Raw genomic sequence first — 21,511 nt, 5'->3', positions numbered from 1 at the left:
GCTCATAAAATTGCTCATCGCATCACATGAGAACAATAACTATGAAACGACTCTATAAATTGTGTTATGTGTCCACGCACACATAACATGACTTACTTAGCCACATAGAAAGAAACGACTGAGCCAAGCCAGGGATGGAGAGAATGCCAGCCTCTCCGTAGGGCGTCACTGTGGCACGGACCACACATCCTGGGCCAGACCAGCTTGTGGCATGAGCATTCTTCAAGATGAATTTGGACCGGGCAGTTTTCATGCTCTTTATTGGAAAGCAGGGCTTCTGTTATCTATGAGAACCTTCTTGGGTTTTTTAATGGTTCTTTAAAGAAACTTTTTAAAATAGCTTGATTGAGATATAATTTACCGTCCGTATAATTCACCCATTTAAGTGTAAAATTCAAAGGTTTTTAGGACATTCACAGAGCTCTACACCCATCACCAGAACCCATTTTTACTACCTTGAAAGGAAACGCTGTACCTGACCCATAGCTATCCCCTACTGCCTTCTACCCCCAGGCAAAATGAATCTACTTTTTGCATGTATAGATTTCCCTGTTCTGGACTTTCATATGAATGGAATCATGACATATCTGTTCTTTTGTGTCTGGCTTCTTTCACTTAGCGTATTTTCAAGGTTCATCCATATTGTAACATGGGTCCGTACTTCATCCCTTTAAATGGTCAAGTAATATTCCACTGTATGGTTATAACGCATTTTTTTTTTTAAAAAGACACATTTATTCAGCGTCATGATCAGACTATTACATTTAGCAATCAACAGCATGGGTGCAAAAAAAAAAAAAATCTACATTAAAACCCTTTGTTGGAATGCTTTACACTTTCCACAGAACAGAAACTAAAATAACCTGTTATACAATTAGTCACAAATACAGTCCTCGAGTTTTTTGCCCATACACATGAGTATTGTCTAAAACATGTCTTCTTTGTAGCAGCTAGGTCCTGCCACCACTGTGCTTGGCTGAGTTCACAAATCTGTTGTAACTTGTAGTTTCCCTGTCACTTCTCTGGCTCTCCTCTCCTGCTAAGCTTTGTTTCCTGGCAGTAATTAAAACCTTCTGCCACTGCCATAGCTACTGCTGCTGCTGGGACCGCCATAGCCACCTTGGTTTCGTGGTTTGGCAAAGTATTGGCCTCCACCACCATAGGGGCCAGAGCTTCTGCCTCCAAAATTTCCTCCTTTCATGGGTCCAAAATTTGAAGATTGATTGTTGTAATTGCCAAAATCATTATAGCTTCCACCACCTCCAAAGTTGCTTCCATCGTTACCAAATCTGTTATAGCCATCCCCACTCCCACCACCACCTCGACTGCCGCCAAAGCCACCTCGCCCACTGAAGTTTCCTCCACGGCCAAAGTTGTCATTCCCACCAAAACCACTGCCACGACCACCACCGAAGTTCCCAGGACCACTTCGACCTCTTTGGCTGGAGGAAGCACTAGCCATCTCTTGCTTAGATAAAGCTTTCCTTACTTCACAGTTGTGGCCGTTCACAGTACGGCATTTTTGAATGACAGTCTTGTCTACAGAGTCAGGGTCATCAAAGGTCACAAAAGCAAAGCCTCTCTTTTTGCCACTGCCTCGGTCAGTCATGATTTCAACCACTTCAATTTTCCCATACTGTTCAAAAGAATCTCTTAGATGATGTTCTTCAGTGTCTTCTTTAATGCCACCGACAAAAATCTTTTTCACAGTTAAGTGGGCACCAGGTCTTTCTCTCGAGACAGCCCTCTTTGGTTCCACAACTCTTCCATCCACCTTGTGTGGCCTTGCATTCATGGCTGCATCCACCTCTTCCACAGTGGCATAGGTGACAAACCCCAAAGCCTCTGGAGCGCTTGGTGTTTGGATCTCTCATTACCACACAGTCCGGAAGCGTTCCCGTTGCTCAAAATGGCTCCTCAGACTCTCATCGGTTGTTTCAAAGCTCAAACCTCCAATGAAAAGCTTCCGCAGCTGTTCAGGCTCTTTGGGAGACTCTGACTTAGACATGACGGTGGTGGGAGGGGAGACTTTCACGATGCTTACTCGGCGGCGTCCACGGGCAGAAAGCTATAACACGTTTTTTTTGACATAACAAGATCAGTCCTGTTATAATGGTTTGGCATTTTATTTTTTAAATTTATTTATTTAAATTAAAGTTAATTAACATTCAGTGTCATATTGGTTTCAAGAGCAGAACCCAGTGATTCATCACTTACATATAACACCCAATGCTCATCCCAACAAGTGCCCTCCTTACTGCCCATCACCCATCTAGCCCATCCACCCCCACCCAACACCCTGCCAGCAACCCCCAGGCTGTTCTCTGTATTTGAGTATCTTGTGGTTTGCCTCCCTCTCTGTGTTCATCTTATTTTTCCTTCCTTCCCTTCTCCTATGTTCATCTGTTGTGTTTCTTAAATTGAACAGATATAACACATTTTATTTATCTTTTCATGCATGGGTGGGCATTTGGGTTGTCGTCCCTCTTTGGCTATCATGCATAATGATGCTGTGAACATTCATGTACAAGTTTCTGCATGGACACGTGCCTTCTTTTCTCTTGGGTACTTACATTGGAGCGGAATTGCCGGGTCACATGGTAACTCTGTGTTTAACTATTTGAGGAACTGCCAGTCTACTTTCCAAAGTGACCGAGCTGTATGACATTTCCCACCCCACCCCCAGCAACGTAGGGGGGGAGGTTCCAGTTTCTCTGCACCTTTGCCGACACCTGTTGCTGTCTGACTTTCTGATTCTAGCCGTCCTCGTCGTTTTGAAACCTTCTCTTTTCTTGACCCATCAGATTTTTGGGCAGGCAAACACCACCCTCAAGCGATGGCTCCTGGACTTTGCCTCCAAGAGAAAAGAATCAGAGCTTCGCAGTGGCATCATTAGAAACAACAGCCTGTGGGACAAACTGATCTTCCACAAGATACAGGTGACAGACTCAAAACTGTTGTTTGTCATGTAAACTAACTTTGGCTTCAGAGTTTCTATGAGGGCTCTTTTTTTAAAGCAAAGTATGAAGGTAAGAGAGAATGGCATGTTTTTATTAAGTCTGGCACATTTCTAAAAATTAAGGGCCAAGCCACTAAGTAAACCTCAGTATCCAGTATAAACCTGAGCAACGTGGTGAGATGGCAGGGAAGGAAAGGAATCAGGGTATTAGAGCTTTTCTAATTGTTTATTTTGCTTTGCTTTCTGAAACAGGTATGTTACTTTCAATGTCATTTTTTAGGCACAAGTGATAAAGAATGTGGAATGACGATATTATGTCCAAACAAATGCCAAAAAATGTGGTGTTTGCCCCCAGTCCACCACACTCTTGTGCTAATTCCTTAAAAATACATGCAAGTAGGGGCACCTGGGTGGCTCGGTCAGTTGGGCATCTGACTTCGGCTCAGGTCATGATCTCACGGTCCGTGAGTTCGAGCCCCGTGTTGGGCTCTGTGCTGACAGCTCAGAGCCTGGAGCCTGCTAAGGACTCTGTGTCTCCCTCTGTCTCCCCCCCACCCCGTCCCCCTGCTCAAGCTCTGTCTCTGTCTCTCTCAAAAATAAATAAACATTAAAAAAATAATATTTTGGGGCGCCTGGGTGGCGCAGTCGGTTAAGCGTCCGACTTCAGCCAGGTCACGATCTCGCGGTCCGTGAGTTCGAGCCCCGCATTAGGCTCTGGGCTGATGGCTCGGAGCCTGGAGCCTGCTTCCGATTCTGTGCCTCCCTCTTTCTCTGCCCCTCCCCTGTTCATGCTCTGTCTCTCTCTGTCCCAAAAATAAATAAACATTGAAAAAAAAAATAAAAAAATAATATTTTTTAATTGCAAGTAAAAAAACAAAACAAAACAACACCCACAAGTAGTGGTGTTGGGTTATTCTTCATACCCATTGAGAGTGAAGGGTGTCGCTTCAGCTCCAGCCAGGCATTCCTCCTTTGAACGCCTGTGAATTGTGTGTGCATGGGTGAGCTCTGTGTGGCTGCGGAGAAGGAGTGGTGGATTAGGGGTACTGGGTTCCCAAAAGGTGTCTTGGAGAAGCCCACCAACGTGCAGCCATTTGACCCTCACTGTCTCCTCTCTCCTTGCCTTGTAAGTCGAGCCTGGGAGGAAAGGTCAGGCTGATGGTCACAGGAGCCGCGCCCGTGTCCGCCACCGTGCTGACGTTTCTGAGAGCAGCACTCGGCTGTCAGGTGAGATGGGCGTCACTGCAGCCGATTGTCTCTGCCTTTTCCAAGCCCAGGAATCTCCTTTCCAAAAGTCATCCTTATAGTTCGGTGTCTCATTTTGGCTGGGAAGATCGTGTTATGCATAGGTTGCTCGGAGAAAGGAGCGTGTATATCTTTAACACGAGGCGCGAGAAGATGCGTCTGTGGCCACCACGGACTGTGTGATTTTCTCTAGGGTCAAGCACAGTCCAGAAGACTCGCCTTTAACCAGGCCTGAGGTATAGAAATGGGTCGCAAGCGATAAGCCCCACTTGCAAACCATGGAGAAAAACCTGCCTTAAAGGGGTTGGGGGAGGCAGGAGAGACTGGGTGACATATAAGACGTGCGTGGGGCAGAGCCGAGAGCTCACAGAGCCAGGACGTTTCCCGAGTGGGTGGTGTGCAGTGTGACCTGTCGGGCCATGTCAGTGTCCCCTGGCCTGTCTGCAGGAGGTTAAGTAGAAGAAGATGACCGTGGACAGAGGCTGGTGTTTTGTGTTGGGGGTGAAGATGTTTGGGTGCCATAACAAAGCCGTAGCAGTAGCCTACAAATTTACCATATCCGTAAAACCTTGGTTTGCAGGCATAATTCGTTCTGGAAACATGCTTGTAATCCAAAGCACTCCTATGTCAAAGCAGATCTCCAGAACCATTGGCTCAGCTGTGATCATGTGACGTTCAGCCTCACATACTGCTCCTATTGCAAGACATCGCTCGTTTATCAAGTTAAAATTCATTAGAAATGTTTGCTCGTCTTGTGGAACACTCGCGGAACAAGTTCCTTGCCATCCAAGGTTTTACTTGTACAACATTTAAAAAGAGGTTTCACTATGGTCATGGTCAGCCGTTGCTCAGGAGTTACAAGAACTTAATGATTTGTGCACTTGCAGCATGGGTGTGACTGTTTCCTTTAATAACATTTCATCTCTTGCTGGTCCAGTTTTACGAAGGCTACGGACAGACCGAATGCACTGCCGGGTGCTGCCTGACCATGCCTGGAGACTGGACAGCAGGTACGCATAGCGGGCCACTGCTTATTGGAAGCCTGTTATTCCAACCAGAATTACTGGAATTGGGTTCATCATTGGTTCATTAACCGCCTTAAGTTCTGTGTCTCAAGTGATTAGGCCTTGGGGCAGCCTCATAAATCAGGGCGCCTGGTGGAGAACAGCCGCTGTGGCAGAGCAGGATGTGCTTTGAGGACCCAGCTGTAACACAGGGGGCAATGTACCTAGATTCTGAGGCGGACAGCTGAGACATGATGCCCTTTTTACCAGGTTCAGAATGTTGGGCCCAACACAGCCTACAAGGGGTCTAATTATTTGCTAGTAAATTTGAATTGAATTTACACTGGGTGCTGTGCTAGGTGTCGAGACCGCAGAGCAAAAGAAACAAGTCCTTTCTCCAAAAAGGCACAAGTAGAGGCAAATACAGAAGTCATCGATGGAGCAGCTGTCATGGATGAGGTTGTGTGTTAGGTGCTTGAGATGTACGTCATGTGCACTTCATCGCCTCCCTGTGAAGCAGGCCCTGTGACCCCGGAGAGGAAGTGATTGTTGATTAAAAAGCGTGTAAATAATGTATAAGAATTTGCACAGCAGTAGGCTTTGCAGCCAGGATTCCAGCCCAGGTCTGACTGCAAAGTTTCTGTGCTCTCCTCTGTAGCACACAGGTAGTACAGAGTTCTCCACTCGGCAGACCCCACTGACTTATTTGGCGTGTTAGAAATACGAGCGCAATCTGGTAACATGGATTCTAGTGTCTGGGACCCTAGTAGCACAATTCTGCTGGGACTCCCACCAACTGTCTGTGACCCTTTTTCATGGTTTGACTTAGGCAAAAATTATTAAAACATAGGAGGAATTCTTTGTGATGCTCTTAAAACCTGTCTCATTTCTGTTATTTGTTTGTTTGTTTGGGAAAAGACAACCCCAGTCTGAACCACGTTGGGCAGGAGAGTTGAGTTAGCTGTGAAAATAAGCACCATCCTATCTTAATAAACTTAAATCTAAAACAAGTTCTCCCATACGTAAGGAAGTAAAGACGGTCTTGGTCAGAGCCAGGGGGTGTGGGAGAGAATAAACCAGGTTTGGCAAAGCTGCGCATATTCTTTCTTTCTTTTTTTTTTTTTTAGTAAATGTTTATTTGTTTTTGAGAGAGAGAGCGTGAGTGGGAGAGAAAGAGGGAGACAGGGGATCCAAAGCAGACTCTGTACCGAGAGCACAGAGCCTGATGCAGGGCTTGAACTCACAAACCGTGAGATTATGACCTGGGCTGAAGTCAGACGGTTAACCAACTGAGCCCATCAGGCGCCCCTGTGTTGTTTTCTTACAGAAAGCAGGGATGTTAAGTCTGTTGAGAGAGAGGCGGCAGGTGATAAGCAGAGGCCATCGGATCGTGGGAGCCTAGTGGAACTTTTAGAAAGCTTGCTTCCGAGTGTTTGTAGAAAACCCTTAAAACCAGCAGCCAAATTATTTCTACTCTGAAAAATAATTTGGAGCACCAAACTTGGGAGAGGTCCCTAAAAGACTTTTGAATACTTGTCTCTCTTTGAAGAATAAACACTCTATGTTCACTTCCTGCGGGGGGGGGGGGGGGGGGGGGGGCGGGAGGGGGGAGGGACAGGATATAATGGGAGAAAACAGAAGTTTACACCAGCTGTTGTTATTATGAGCAGCAGCAGGCTTGTTTGCTATAAAAGTAATTCGGCTTCAGGGTATTAGTAGTCCTCCTGGGAATGATCATTCTTTTATTGAACATGCAGGCCACGTTGGTGCCCCAATGCCTTGTAATTTTATAAAACTTGTTGATGTAGAAGAAATGAACTACCTGGCAGCCAAGGGCGAGGGCGAGGTAAGTGAACCCCCCTCCCCCGCCCCTCGTCGTTCACCCTCATCGCCATTCCTCTGACGGCCGGCCGTGACCCCTGCACTGCCGTGACCTCGGCACTGTCGTGTAAAGGCATTGAGCTTGATGTCATTGGTGCTCCGGGATCCAACAGGCTTCTTTCTGAAGGTTCCTAATGCGGGAGGGGTACCACTAACATCTCTTCTATCAGACACCAGAGGGACTTGGGCTTCAGAGCGTGCAAAGGCTCCAGTGCTTCAGGGTCTAGAGCACAGCTCTGGTGGGCTAATTGCCCTGGATACCTGTTAGCGAGCTACTGGCTAGCGGAAGGAAAGCCTAATGACTTCAAAGTGATTTCATCCCCCTTGGGGCTTTCCAGCAGCTGTGAGCAGGAACCTCAGGCAAGCATTAGCCCTACAACCTGACTGCAGCTGAGGTCGTTAAGACAAGGAAACAGGAGCATTGGAGGTACCCCCAAGATGCCAGCGTGGCTTTGGTAACTCCTGGATTATAGAATTCAGGGCTTCTGGCTAAAGGTGGAGACACGTGCACGCACACACACACACGCACCCCAGCTTTCTCTGGACAGCCCCCAGTAAGTGCTGTTAACAGATTATCTTTTCCCCCCCACACTTCCGTCAAGATGTAATCGACCTACGACACTGTATGTGCTGTATGTTTAAACAGCACAGTGATTGGGGCATCTGGGTGGCTCAGTCGATTAAGCATCTGACTTCAGCCCAGGTCATTATCTCACGGTTTGTGAGCGTTCATGGGTTCGAGCCCCTGGGTGCCTCGGTCAGTTAAGTGTCTGACTTCAGCTCAAGTCATGATCTTACAGTTTGTGAAGGTTTGTGGGTTCGAGCCCCGTGTTGGGCTCTCTGCTGATAGCTCAGACCCTAGAGCCTGCTTCAGATTCTGTATCTCCCTCTCTCTGCCCCTTCCTCACCCACACTCTGTCTCTTTCTCTCCAAAATGAATAAACATTAAAAACAATAGCTATCCAGCATGATGATTTGACATACGTATATTGTGAAGTGAATTACCCACAATAAGTTTCATGAATATCCATCATCTCACATAGATATAAGAAAAAAAGAAAATTCTTTCCTTGTGATGAGAACTCTTAGGATCTCATTTTTTAACTTTTTTTTAAAGTTTACTTCTTTTTCGAGAGAGAGAGAGAGCAGGGGAGGGGCAGGGAGAGAGAGAGAGAAAAAGTCCAGCACAGAGCCTGACATGGGGCTCAAACTCATGAACCATGAGATCATGACCTGAGTCAAAATCCTGAGTCAGATGCTTGACCAACTGAGCCACCCAGGTGCCCCTCATCTCTTAACATGTAAATATATCACATAATAGTGCCAACTGTAGTCACCACACCGCACATTCTGTCCCTGGTACTTCTCTTCTGACTAGAAGTTTGTACCTTTTCACCCCCTTCCTCTACTTTCTTCTCACCCCCCCTCCATGCTTTTCCTCTTCAGGTGTGTGTGAAAGGGCCAAATGTATTCAAAGGCTACTTGAAGGACCCAGCAAAAACAGCGGAAGCTCTGGATAAAGATGGCTGGTTACACACAGGGGACATTGGAAAGTGGTTACCAGTAAGCTCTCCCCTCCCCTGTTCCCAGAGACTGTTGTTTTCTGCCATAGGGAAGAAAATGTCCCATGGGTTGCAGGGGGCGGCCTCATTTTTCTCTTTTCCTGCCAAGGGGGTATGGTGTAGGCTCTTCCATTTCCTGAAGGGCACACGCTTACGCTCTGAGCGTGCCCGGGTAGGATTTTCATCTTAACTATAACAAATAGGTTTGTTTTTGATGCTTGACATCAATTCTGGTGGCTGCTTCCCATTTGAAATCCAGAGAGACTCCGTACGGCCTTTTAGATATCCGGGCCGGACCTCGATGTTAAGGCCTTGGTTTAACAAGGTGTGGGGAGCACTGTGGTAGGCCTCCGGGAAGGTGTGGTGGGCAAGAATTTGTGAATATATGCGTTTGTTAGGTCTGCCATCTCATTACAAATAGGATAAGTGTTCCACGGATTAGGCCAGCTCCTTTGGATTTAGTCTTAAGTTTATGTAGAGAAATCCCAGAGTCCACCATAAGAGGGAGAGTCATGTACACGAAGCCACATCCATAGGTTTGGCCAATTTTGCTTGCTGTGGTACCAAACACTGCTTTTTCTAAGTGGTTAGTATGTTTAATTACAAGCACTGAAATGGCTAATATAATTTTCATGATTGTGTATTGGTCGATTCTTCTAGATTTAAGGTGCACAATACTCCCCGAAATTTTTAGTGAAGTGGAAAATCCGCCCCTCATCCCGCCGAGCCAATTAATTCAGACTTCAGCATACCCCAGTTACTCAGAAATAAATTAAGTCCCTCTTTCCAAGTTCAAGAGGGATTACGTGTCAGTTCTAATTCTGGCTCTGGCGCTAATGAACACATTTCATAATCTCTCTGGACCTCAGTCTACTCCTTGTGAAAATGGCGCAGAACCAACATGGAATGAGAGAACCACAGAAACTCCCCAACAGCTGACTTTTGGAAGCATAAGAATGACCCTGGGATGGGGATGGGTTGAATGGGGTGAGGTTTGGGTTACCAGAGGCGGGCACTCCTGACACCTGGCCAGTCTAGCGCAGAGATTGTAGCCTCCCCACGGTTATTGTGTGGGCAGCTGACCGACGCTGCCCCTCCTCCCCCGCCTGCCCCGAAACAATGACAAAGGAAGCAGGCGTTTGGCCTCTCTATAGCAAACATCCACTGAGCCCTCACTCTGTGCAGACAGAGTGCTCTGGGAGGATACGTCCCTGTCTGTACTCTCAAGGAGCAGGACTCATTCTTGGGGAGCCAGATAGGTAGCAAGCTACTAGGGACGAAGTGAAAGCATGAGCTCTGGGGTCCCTTCTCTCTCTCTCTCTCTCTCTCTCTCTTTTTCTCTCTCTCTTTTTCTCTCTCTCTTTCTACTTGACTCACTGGCCTTGGGCAAGTCACTTAGTCTCTCCAAGCCTGAGTTTGCCTCTCAGATGGGCTGATAGCTCGCCTCTGTGCCATGTTACCAGGATTAAATGATGCCCTGTGCAAAGTGCCCTGAACTGTGTGTGACTGACACGGGGCGGGCAGGGGCAGGGGGCACCAGCCACGGACCCACTGCCAGCCCCTCCCTCCCCTCTAATAAACAGAATGGTACCTTGAAGATTATCGACAGGAAAAAGCACATATTTAAACTGGCGCAAGGAGAGTACATAGCACCGGAGAAGATTGAGAACATCTACGTGCGAAGCGAACCTGTCGCTCAGGTGTTTGTGTACGGAGAGAGCTTGCAGGTACGGGCCCTCTGCCCCGGGAGCCGTGTCACGGGGGCACGGCCAGGCCTCGTGCTCCGGAGCTTTTCGGTGCCACGGGGAGCTGGCGATGGGTATTGAATTGACTTTCATGTGCGACGTGGCAGAGTACTACTGGGTTTTGCTGCCTGGCATTTCTTATCCAGAAGAGTTTTTCTCTTTAAATTGCAGATTTTTATTTTACCTGGCTCGAGTGGCCTGGTGTACCAAGGGGAGTTGGATAAAGATGTTAGGGAGTGAGGAGGGCACCTGTTGGGAGGAGCACTGGGTGTTGTATGGAAACCAATTTGACAATAAATTTCGTATTAAAAAAAAAAGATATGAGGGAGTGGGTACAATACGCTTCTAATTTAATTATGAAAGGAAATATTGATACGTTGATTATGAGAAAGTTTAGGATTTTCAAACGTTTTAAATGCAACGTAGCTATGCTGTGCCTCCTGAACTGTTTTTGAGCAGTGGTGGTTCTGAACTGGCATATACATAAAGTTGAAAACCAAGGTCAACGCTGTAGGGGCACGTCTCTTTGCAAACTGTGGGGCGGATGATGGCAAGGAAGAGAAAGGGGTCTGGTTTCCTGAAAGTTCATCTTTTTTTCAAATCTTGAGACTTTTAAATACTTTCGAAAGAATATTTTCTTATCTTGTAAGGAATACACCTATTTTTCTTTGAGTGTGTACTGGGTTTTTTTTGACCTGGTACCTTACCATGCCTTTGATTTTTAGTTTTATTGTTACTAAATTGTAAAAAAGAAAAAGCCGTTAGAGATTTTAAAAAAATTTTTTTAATGTTTTATGTTTGAGAGAGAGAGAGCACAAGTGGGGGAGAGACAGAGAGAGGGAGACGCAGAATCGGAAGCAGGCTCCAGGCTCTGAGCTGTCAGCCCAGAGCCAAACGCGGGGCTCGAACCCATGAACCGCAAGATCGTGACCTGAGCTGCAGTTGGCTGCTTAACTGACTGTGCCACCCAGGCGCCCCGCCCCCCCCTTTTTTAATGTTTTGTTTATTTTTGACAGAGAGAGAGAGACAGAGTGCGAGTGGGGGGGAGGGGCAGAGAGAGGGAGACAGAATCAGAAAGATTTAAAGAAAATGAATCTGTATAAATTTTCTCTCTTTTTTAGAGCAGTTATTTGATATCTATTGCCCCACTTGCTTATTTGATGCAGTTTTATTAAAATCTGTATATATATAATATGCAAAAGTAAATACAAATTAGGGTTTTGTCAGATTTTGATGCCCAGTGGCCCTTTTAAAACATTTAATCGCAAAATTCCTGATGCTGGGTGTAGTTTACAGCTGGGAGTTCTTAACCTGGGCTCCATCGACCCCTGGGGCTGGAATATGTTCTGAAGAGAGCGTCCGTGACCTCTGTCAGATCCTCCCGGGGTCCGTGGTACAAGATGACAAAGAAGCACTATCTCAGAGTATCTGCATCAAGCCGTGTCCTAACTCACTGGTCTGTGTTAAAGGCATTTCTCATCGCAATCGTGGTACCGGATGTTGAGACGTTATGTCCCTGGGCCCAAAAGAGAGGATTTGCAGGCTCCTTTGAGGAACTTTGCAGGAACAAGGTAAGGCTCCGAAGCGTGTGGTCCACCTTCCGGACCTTCGCCCGGCGCTGGGCCTGCTTCCAGGGACCTCCAGCACAGCAAGCGTGTTGTTTTCTTGCCTTACTAGGATGTCAGAAGAGCCGTCCTAGAAGACATGGTGAGGCTCGGGAAGGACTCTGGCCTGAAACCATTTGAACAGGTAAGACTTTCATCACGGCGCACGAAGCCCTGCAAAACAGGTTTCCGACTTGAGGATTTCGTGTGAGTAGGTGTGGAGCACGAGGTGACCTAAAGAAAGCCACGGGGAATGAATGATGGAGCGGCTCAGCAGCGGGAGGGGGTTTCTGTAACCAAGGAGTAGGCATCCTCCTTTCCTGGAGGTCGGGATCCAGGCCCGGATTCTGTCGTGGGCATAGCCCCTACGTCGTGTGGACAGAGCCGGCTGGCCTGAGTCGGAGGGACTGGACCGGCCACAGGGCCTCCGTCCCTTCAGGTCTACGGGCTTTTTAGATTCAAGTTGTGTCTGCCCTCGTTTTTGCTTCAATCACCTCATTTATTTGCAGGTCAAAGGCATTACTCTCCACCCTGAATTATTTTCTGTCGACAATGGCCTCCTGACCCCAACAATGAAGGCTAAACGGCCAGAGCTTCGGAACTATTTCAGGTCACAGATAGATGAGCTTTATTCCACCATCAAAGTTTAACGTGAGAAAGAAACCACACACCTCCAGCGTCTCCTACTGATGGCCTTCACGTTGGTAATTTTGACTAGAGCACACGTAGGAAAGGGAGCGTCCGTGTTTGACTTGTGCATTCGGGGTTCTTGTCATAGGAATGTTAGAGGACGTGGAACACTGCCTTACAGTCCCCTCGTGTTGCAGACCATGCTTATGGTGATACACAATTTCCAAAATGAGCCTTAAAATTGTAAAGGGGGAACTATAAATGTGCTAAGTTATTTATGACTTCCTCAGTTTAAAAAAAAAAAAAAAAAGGCGGGTGAAAACTTCTGTCTCCCTGTTTTTCTAACCAAGGGATTTAGGATTTTGCTGCAAATTCTGCATTTGTCTGCTGCTCTCGAGTACAGTGCCCTGGAGGGAACCTGTCCCTTAAAAACAAGAACTGTCCCAGCTGGAGAACATCACAAGTGGACCAGAGATTCTTTTTTAATCCCTGCCTCCTTCCCTTCACCGCCTCACACGCACTCTGACGACCCCTCTGATCCCGGGGTATGGAGCGTGCACGCTTCCCCGCTGTCCCTGTTGTCCCGTAGGAGCAGAAGTTTCCCAGAGAAGGACAGAACAGACTCACCTGAAAAGAGCACAGATTACGGAGTCTCCGATGAATGGCTGCTCACCTGAGCGAATGAATGGATTCTGGCATCCATGGGGCAGAATGCGCTCAGACCCTCTTCTCTACGCCCGCTTCCCTCCCTCCATCCCTTCCCAGGGGTTATTAAAAAATCTGCCTTAGACTCTGCAGTGAAGAGAAGCATTTCAAGAAGGAAATAAAATCACCTGGGTCAACCATGCTCAACTGTGACGCCTGTGTAACTGCTCACTTTATCTTCACCGAACCAGTCACTATTTGTGATGGCCGATGGAGTTTTAATGTGGTTTTCATATCAGAAGATTACGTTGTGGTTAACGGGCTCCCCCGGCCCCCAGTAAACTCTCAGGCAAGGCGTGTCTTTCAAAATATTAAGGGAATAGATCTACTTGGGTACTTATTGAAATGACAGTAATAAACACTCTTACAATGCTACCTGATTTTTATGAAATGTATTTGCCAAGCCAAAATTCTAGGATGTAGAAATCTGGAAAATTCATTTCCTGGGATTAACTTCTCAAGGGATTTTTTTTTGTTCTAAGTTAATTTGGGAAATTAGCTGCATTTCACTTTACTGCAAGTCTTTGCCACGTGTGACTGAATCAAGTTGTCATTTCGATACCGAAAGCAGTTGGTTTTGGATTTGTGAGCGTCCGTGTATTATACAAGCACAACAGGGTTTGCACTAAAGAATTGTCATTGTAGTAACACTATTTGGTAGCCTAACTTCGTACGTGTATTCTTAATTGCACACAAAGTCAATAATTTGTCACCTTGGGGTTTTGAATGTTTGCTTTAAGTGTTGGCTATTTCTATGTTTTATAAACCAAAACAGAATTTCCAAAAACAATGAAGGAAACCAAAATAAATATTTCTGCATTTCAAGTGGGTGAAAGCCTCTCTTTTCGTGTCAGGGGTAATACTCGGGATAGCCTTGCATGTGCACAAGGGAGCCGGAAGGGCCCTCGGCCTCAGCCCCGCCCTCCCGTGTCTTCGCCGACGCTTACAGGGGCCAACCGGGGCCCCTGGCTGGGCTCTCTGGCGATAGTCCTGTTGGGTGGTGAAGAAAACCATGGTGTGAGCAATACAGATATTCTTAGAAATGCAAATTCTTTGCTGGGCAGCCGGGTTTCAGGAGGCACTGGCTGTAGTTGGGTTTGATTCTGTGTGTGTTAGTAATTCTCTTACGAAGCACTGTTTTAGATGTCTCGCTTCCAGCAGCTGCCGTTTTCTCTTCCCTTTGCCTCTGGTTCCACGCTGTGCTCTTGTTGTAAAGATTTCCTCTTCGGCTGCTCTGTAGTCCGCCCCCGGCTCCTTATGGAGTCTGTGACGTTGAAATCCGCCTCCTGCCCTCGCTCCCTCCCTTAAATCTCATGTTTGGTGTGGAGATGTTTGGTTTCTCCCTCTAAAGCTCAAGCCCTCTGCGTGTGTCTCTTGAAAGCCTCCAAACATGTTGTGCCTTTTGTTTGAGTTATTAAATTCCTTATCTTGTCTTCCCTCATCTTTCTCTTCTTCCCCTGAGTGGAGGAAATGTGAGTTTCTTCACACTAGGACATGACCTCCTTTTCCCTCCCTTCGTGCCCAACATGGCTTGCACACCAGTAGGAGTTCATTAAATAAATCCCATTTAAATAGGGGATTCCCATGTAAATATGAACAAATACTTGGAATTTTGAATAAAACTTCTCTGATAATGAAGCTGATGTACACGTTGGGTTTATCCTGTTTTTAAAAAATTGTATCCTATACATAAATGTATCATCTTAATCGTTAAAAATATTTGTGTAATGTTTATTTCTGAGAGAGACAGAGTGCAAGAGGGGGAGGGGCAGAGAGAGAGGGAGACACAGAATCTGAAGAGGCTCCAGGCTCTGAGCTGTCAGCACAGAGCCCCACGTGGGGCTCGAACTCACAAACCGTGAGATCATGACCTGAGCCAAAGTCGGGTGCTTAACCGACTGGAACCACCCAGGCGCCCCCAGTTAATTTTTTTTTTTAATGTTTTATGTATTTATTTTGAGAGTCCTAAGCGGGCTCCGCACTGTCATCACATAGCCCAACACGGGCTCGATCCCATGAACCGTGAGATCCTGACCTGAGCCGAAGTCAGACGCTTAACCAACGGAGCCACCCAGGCGCCCCTCGTCTTAGCCATTTTCAAGCCTACAGTTGAGAGACATCAGGTGCGTTCACGTTGTGCGGCCATCAGCGCCATCCGTCCACAGAACTCTTTCATCCTGCAAAAGCGAAACTCTACTCATTAAACACTAGCTTCCATCCCCTCCTCTCCCCAGCCTCCAACCACCACCAATCTACTGGCTGTCGCCATGAATTTGACCCTAGGTAAATCCTACGGTGTAGCTGTCCTTTGGGACTGGTTTTTCCACTGTTCGCAATATCCTCAAGGCCGTACCATGTGTCAGGATTTCCTTCCTTTCTAAGGCTGAGGAATACCCCATTGTGTGCACAGACCACGTTTTCTCCATCCGTTCGTTTGTTGACGGATATTTGAGTCGCTCGTACCTTTTAGCTATTGAGAATAACGTTGCTGGGAGCGTGTTTTAGTCCCCGCTTTTGATCCTGGTGGGTATTTACCTAGAAGTGCCATCGCTGGATTGTAGGGTAGTTCTGTGCTTAAGTTTTGAGGAATTACCATATTGTTTTCCCCAGCGGCTGCACTGACCGTCTCACTGGCAATGTACGGAGATTCCAGTTTCTCCGCATCCTGTCTGTAAACATCCTCTCTCGGTGGTTTGTGTGTTTTTCACAGTGCGCATCCGAGTGGGTGTGAAGAGCTATCTCATCATGGTTTCGCTGTGCGTTTCTGTGATGATTAGTCAGGGTGAGCACCCCTTCCTGTGCTTATTGGTTGTTTGTCCATCTTCCTTGGAGAAATGCCTCTTCACGTCCTTTGCCCTTTTTTCTTCTTTTTTTTACAAGTTGGGTTGTTTGTGTGTTTTATTGAGCTCTGGGAGTTCTAACACCGCCTTTCGATTCTTAACTTGCATGGTGCTCTGTTGGGGGTCCGTGCCTGTTCAACGGCGGTAGATACCCAGGGGCACTCCATCCCACAAATCAAAACTAGACCTCGAAAGCCCTGTGGTCTGTGTCGCAAACCCAGCCAGAACAGAAGCGAGGGGCTTGACTTGGAATGAGGCAGTCTTTTCTTCCGTCCAGACGCCCTGGGGGTTAAGCTTCTTTCAAGAACAGCCAAAGGGGCGCCGAGGTGATTCAGTCGGTTGAGCGTCCAGCTCTTGATCCCATCACAGGTCATGATCCCAGCCGGGGTTGTGGGATCGAGCCCTGTGTTGGTCTCCATGCTGAGCGTGGAGACTGCTTAAGATTCTCTCTCCTCTCTCTCTCTCTCTCTCTCTCTCTCTCCCTCCCTCCCTCCCTCCCTCCCTCCCTCCTTCCCTCTCTGTCTCTCTCTCCCTCCCTCCCTCTATTCCTTTCCCCTGTGCATGCTCTCTCTGAAACAAAACAACACAACAGCCAGAGAGCAGGAGTCTCCCCCGTAGAGCCCTAGCGAGGAGGTATGAGTAGGGCAGAAGTGCTAAACCACTTAGCGCTTTAGTGGCTGTGCCCTCCCGGCTCCTCCTGCCCCTCCCTGCAGGCCCCAGCTGTGACCCACCCTCACTCTAGATCTAAACTCAGAAAAGCAGTTTGTTTTTAAGTATATTTGGCACTTGGTAAATATTTTTGCCCCACTCCCACATTTCAGATTACTTGGAATAATAATAATAACTAAAATGCTTTGGACGTCGCCCCGTGCCAGGCACGATTCTTGGCATTTTTACACAGATGACCCACTTTACATTACCACCCCTGGAGCCAAATGCTACCGTTGTCCCCAGTCTACAACGAGGGAATCTAAGCACACAGATAATGTGATCAGTGTCCCACGCCCAGATGGCATGGACTCCGTCTGGCTCCGGACCCAAGCTTTCAACCCCACGCCATGGATGTTTCTTCTTGTCTTAGACCGTGAACTTCCTGACGAGACTTGCCGGCGGAGTTATTCCTCGGTGCCAGTAGTTGTGCCTCGAAGCTTCGGTACAGATGGTTTCGATTCCTGCCCTGTGATTGTTCTTTGTCCTGGCAAGAGCTAACACCACCTCCCAGAGTTTTGTTCTGGTTTTACGGTTTCTCAGAAATTAGAGTTGCTCTCTGTGATGTTGGTAACCCCAAATCCACCAAGGACTAAAAGTTTCCTAGAGCCAGCCGCTCTGTTTGAGGAAGAAGATACGTGGAAAGCTGGGTCACAGGCCAACGGCAGGTTCATGAGGTCCCTCGGAAGTTCTAGAAACCCTCCTCAGTAACAGCTGCAGGGGCTGTGGATTTGGTACGGCCAGTGTGCCCGCCAGTGTGCATTCCTTACTGACGTCCCCATTCAGTCCTCACAAACCGCTGTTAGGCAGGGGGTGAGTCCACAGTTCTGTGTTTACCCTCAGCCAAGTGCCAGGCCCAGTTCTGTGCCGTGGGGACACAGCAGTGAGCTCAGCAGACAAGATCCTCGCCCTGACGAGGCTCCCTGGGTAACAGAGATGGACGGACACACAGGAAACAAAAAAGCAAACACAAGAATTCAGATTGTGATGGTGCTCTGACGAAAACAATTGCTAGAGGATTGGGGAGGGGACCACAGGCCTGTTTTAAGTGTTGCGGTCAGACGAGGTCCCTTTGAGGAGGTGACTGTGGGGGATGATCGGAAGAAGGAGGAGGGGAACCAGCCTTGCAAGGTTTGGGGAAGGAGGTGCAAAGGTCCTGAGGTGAGAAAGAGCTCGATGTATCCCAGGGCCCAAAAGAAAGTGAGTAAGACTAGAGCATCATAAGCAAGGGAAAGTATAGCACTGGGGAACAGTTAGAGATGAAGGAGGGCCAAGTTAGCAGGCCTCACGGCCCAGGAAGGAATCTGGGTTTTACCCTGGGTTCAGGAGGAAACCAAAGAGGTGTCTGAGGCAAGGAGTTACCCTCCCTGAGTTCCCCTTCTCAAAGACCACTCCTGGAGACGATGTGAGGACAGCATAGGGCATGGTGGCTTGAACCAGGTTGGTGGCAGCCAAGACAGAGGAGGAAAGGGGGGTGGGGAGGACCGCGCGTGGGGAACCGGGGGAGCGGAGGGTTCAGGATGTGAGCGCAGGGGGGTGGACGTGCACCCGCCCTCACCGAGCTGGGAAGACTCGCATCGGTTTTGGGGGGAGGGAGTCAGGGGTCGAATTTGGACCGTTTCTATTGGAGGTGGCTGCCCGACCAGCATGTGAAGACAGGAGTGTGCGGCCCAGAAGACAGCGAGGCGGGAGATAACACACTGGCAAGCTAACAGTGCACAGAAGGTGAAAGAGACTCGGCCGGGGACCCTGGGGGACCAGAAAACCTGGATGGGAACCAGAGGAGGTCTAAGACAGAACCGGCCTCGCCTATTTGAAAGGGAATTAAGGAGCCAGCAATGGGGACTGAGAATGGCCTACCGTGGAAGAAGGTCAGAAACCAAAGATGGGGTGTTCCAGAAGCGAAGAGAGAAAAGGTTCGGGGAGGAAGGGGATCAGTTATGTCATATGCTATCAAAAGGTAGGGGACAGAGGAACGTCCACTGATTCTGCAGTGGTGGCCACCGTGGACATAAGTGTTCCAGCAGGGCAGAGAGGGCAGAAGCCGGGGGGGGGGGGGGGGGCGGGCGGTGGGGACAGGGGCTCCGGGGAAGTCAGGGAGATCAGCTAACTACTCCTGAGTTTTCCGACTGCAAGACCTCTCTGCCTCGGTCAGCTTTTTTGCTGTCCCTCCCCCTCCCTGGTGTGATGCCCATCACTGTGTCAGACAAGTCTCCTTCATTAGACAGTCCTCAGGTACAGCTAATCTCTCCATTGTAAATGGAGAGTTGGCAGCTTAGTTCATGTCACAAGGTGGAGGCGGGTAGATGCCATCGACTCTGGAATTTTCGTCCACGTTTCCAGTGATCTTTTCCTTTCTTGGCAGCAGAAGCAGGAGAGAAGTCTGCCAGTCTGTCCCAATTGCCAGGCAGGGCAGGAGGACAGAGGGCAGAAGGCCTTAGGGCTGTAGACCGAGCGTCCCTCCCATCCCTCCACCTGCAGCCCCCTCTGCATGTATCACGGGAAGTGGCCATTCCTCCGTCCTCGGCCGGAGCAGCCTCAGCGCCCAGAGCCGAGAAAGTGCAGCCCCTGTTACCACGTGAGTCTGCAGATGTGAGGTCCCCGAGGGCAGCCCTTTCTCCACGGGGTCCTGGAGGAGATGCCCAAATCTGAACTCCCTCCTTCGCTCAGCACGAGTCACTGGGAAATCGACCCACCTTACCCTTTATCCAGTATTTGGCATTAAAAAAAAAAAAAAAATCCACATTTTTCCTTTTTGACTTTTAACTTCTCACTGTCGGCCTGCTGAAATGGTAGGCGTCTTGCTGGCTCAATTCTGCTTCTCGGCACTGTTCTTAAGGTACAGAGATGTTCTGTTCTTGGCCAGACGCAGGGTTTTGTTTTGGGGTAAATACAAGTTCTTAGCCACTCACTTTTGTTGAGCTTTTTCGTGGGGGCGGGGGGAGGGGAATGTCAGCGTTCCCTAAGAGAAATTGTCCTTGCTAAATACTGAAGCTGCTGGATTTTCCCCCACGAGCTCTGGGCAGGCTCCCTGCTTTGCCTGTGGCCAAAGTCGGAGGGTAAGTCCTGAGAGCAGCAGCGGGGCCCTGCCACAGGGGCACCTGAGTCCCAGGCACGGTCCGGGACACGTGTTAAGTGTGTGGGAAACCGGTTTGCTCACATTCCGCGTTGGGCAACATCTGCAGCCTGTGCACACACAGAGGGACTCTCCCTTAAGAGTCTTGTGCTTTCCCACACCCACTGATAACGCCTTCCCCACCCTGCTGCACTCCCGCCAGCTCCCCCGGCACCCCCCCCCCCGCCCCCGCCCACCCCGCCAGGTGGTGCACCCAGGAGGGATTCCAGGGCCGCCACTGTCTTGCTGAGGCTTTCTCCTATCATCTGTTGGATGTGTCCACTCCCCCTTTCCTGCTGCCCAGAGTGGCAGCTGTCTTCCACTGGGACCACTGCACCGGCCTCTTCGCTGGCCTCCTGCCGCCTTGTTCTCTGTGTTGGTCTCTACTGACTCACCCTGTTTTCCTCTGCTTTGCAGCAAGGATGATTTTTCTAACTCGTAAGTCTTATCGTGTGGTTGCCCTGTTTAAACCTTCAGAAAGTTCCTGTTGCTCCCAAGTCTGAACTGCTTAAAAGACTTAGAGGAGGCCTTCTCAGACTTTACTGTGCCTCAGATGCCCTGGGGATCTTAAAATGCAGATGCAGATTCAACACGTTGGGCGCTGGGCCTAAAATTGTGCGTTTCGAATAGGCTCCCCAGGGGATGCCAGCGCTGCTGGTCTGTGCAGGACATTTTGAGGAGCAAGGAACTGGAGGACCCCTGCTGATGTCCCTAGCCTCGTCTTCTGCTCCCTCCCCAACTCTGCTCCAGCCACGCTGAACTTGTGCTAGCTTCCAGAATACGTCACATGCTCGCTCACCACTGGGCCTTTGCACATGCTCTGTCTCCCTAGAGCACGCTTACCCTGGCCTACCTGGCTCCTGCTCCTATTCCAGGTAAACTGTAGATCCCACTTCCTCTGGGAAGCCTTCTCCCATTCTCCAAGCCTAGGAAATAAAGAGACTGGCATGTTTGCGGCCTGGCAGTGGTGTGAGGTGGAGAGGGAGGGTGGTTGGTAGTGATTTTCTTTATGCTAAGTGACAAGGTTAAAGGGGTGAGCAGGCTGGCCTGTGAGAACAGGGTGGCAGCCAGAGGGTAGGGGTAGCTGTTTACTCTTACAGAAGGTTCCAGAAAGAAGGTTTTTGTGTCACCTGGGGGTTGGAGAGGGAAGTACACCTGGCGTGAGGTTGTCTGGCTGATGGTACTCTGGCTCTTTTCCTTTCTCAGCTGAGCTGTGAAGGATCCCTGAGGTAAGGACTCCAGTTGCCCTGAACTCTGTGAACAAGGTCAGCTGCACAACTGTGTGTCCTCAGGCCACCCAAAAGTCGTGTCAGAGAGCAAGGACATTAAAAGGATGAGAACTGTTTTCAGAAACTTCTTTTTCTTCTTCTTTTTGGCGGGGGGGGGGGGGGGAGGGGGGGCACAGCTTGAGAGCGAATCATAGAGACAAAGAAAGTTTCTACTGTAGAGATTTTATTTCTCTTAATTTTCTTACCAAAATCTGTTCCTCTGGGGTGTTCTTTTGTTTTCTCTT

The 21,511-nt window shown here is 48.6% G+C and overlaps 1 protein-coding gene, 1 long non-coding RNA gene and 1 pseudogene across 9 annotated transcripts in view; 1 reads left to right on the top strand and 2 right to left on the bottom strand.

Annotated features, from left to right (window-relative positions):
* The window catches only part of ACSL1 (acyl-CoA synthetase long chain family member 1), a 79,093-nt gene extending 57,750 nt beyond the window's left edge, over positions 1-21,343 (top strand). For 5 of the 8 annotated variants that reach the window (XM_023252322.2, XM_023252321.2, XM_019828257.3 and 2 more), the window contains exons 13-21: positions 2,805-2,939; positions 4,091-4,186; positions 5,142-5,214; positions 6,966-7,054; positions 8,536-8,652; positions 10,235-10,378; positions 11,866-11,967; positions 12,074-12,145; positions 12,510-14,160. In XM_023252322.2, the coding sequence (XP_023108090.1) occupies positions 2,805-2,939; positions 4,091-4,186; positions 5,142-5,214; positions 6,966-7,054; positions 8,536-8,652; positions 10,235-10,378; positions 11,866-11,967; positions 12,074-12,145; positions 12,510-12,650 (969 nt within the window). In that variant the 3' untranslated portion in view covers positions 12,651-14,160. Of the gene's footprint in view, positions 1-2,804; positions 2,940-4,090; positions 4,187-5,141; positions 5,215-6,965; positions 7,055-8,535; positions 8,653-10,234; positions 10,379-11,865; positions 11,968-12,073; positions 12,146-12,509; positions 14,161-18,513; positions 18,800-19,248; positions 19,462-20,628; positions 20,874-21,204 lie in introns of those variants that run through there. The other 3 variants (XR_002741611.2, XR_006596279.1, XR_002741609.2) reach the window with 3 other exon arrangements.
* On the bottom strand, positions 712-2,043 carry LOC101090856 (annotated as a pseudogene).
* LOC123384765 lies at positions 712-12,727 on the bottom strand. Its single transcript, XR_006596283.1, has 4 exons — positions 12,716-12,727; positions 4,176-4,179; positions 2,945-2,947; positions 712-999 (listed from the first exon to the last, which is right to left on the bottom strand). It is a non-coding gene; the product is annotated as an uncharacterized LOC123384765 (long non-coding RNA).
* Positions 21,344-21,511: the final 168 nt, after the last annotated feature.

Source organism: Felis catus, chromosome B1 (assembly GCF_018350175.1).
Source record: "Felis catus isolate Fca126 chromosome B1, F.catus_Fca126_mat1.0, whole genome shotgun sequence".
NCBI lineage: Eukaryota > Metazoa > Chordata > Mammalia > Carnivora > Felidae > Felis > Felis catus.
The sequence above is the reverse complement of the archived record's forward strand: the minus strand, read 5'-3'. Positions and strand labels throughout refer to the sequence as shown.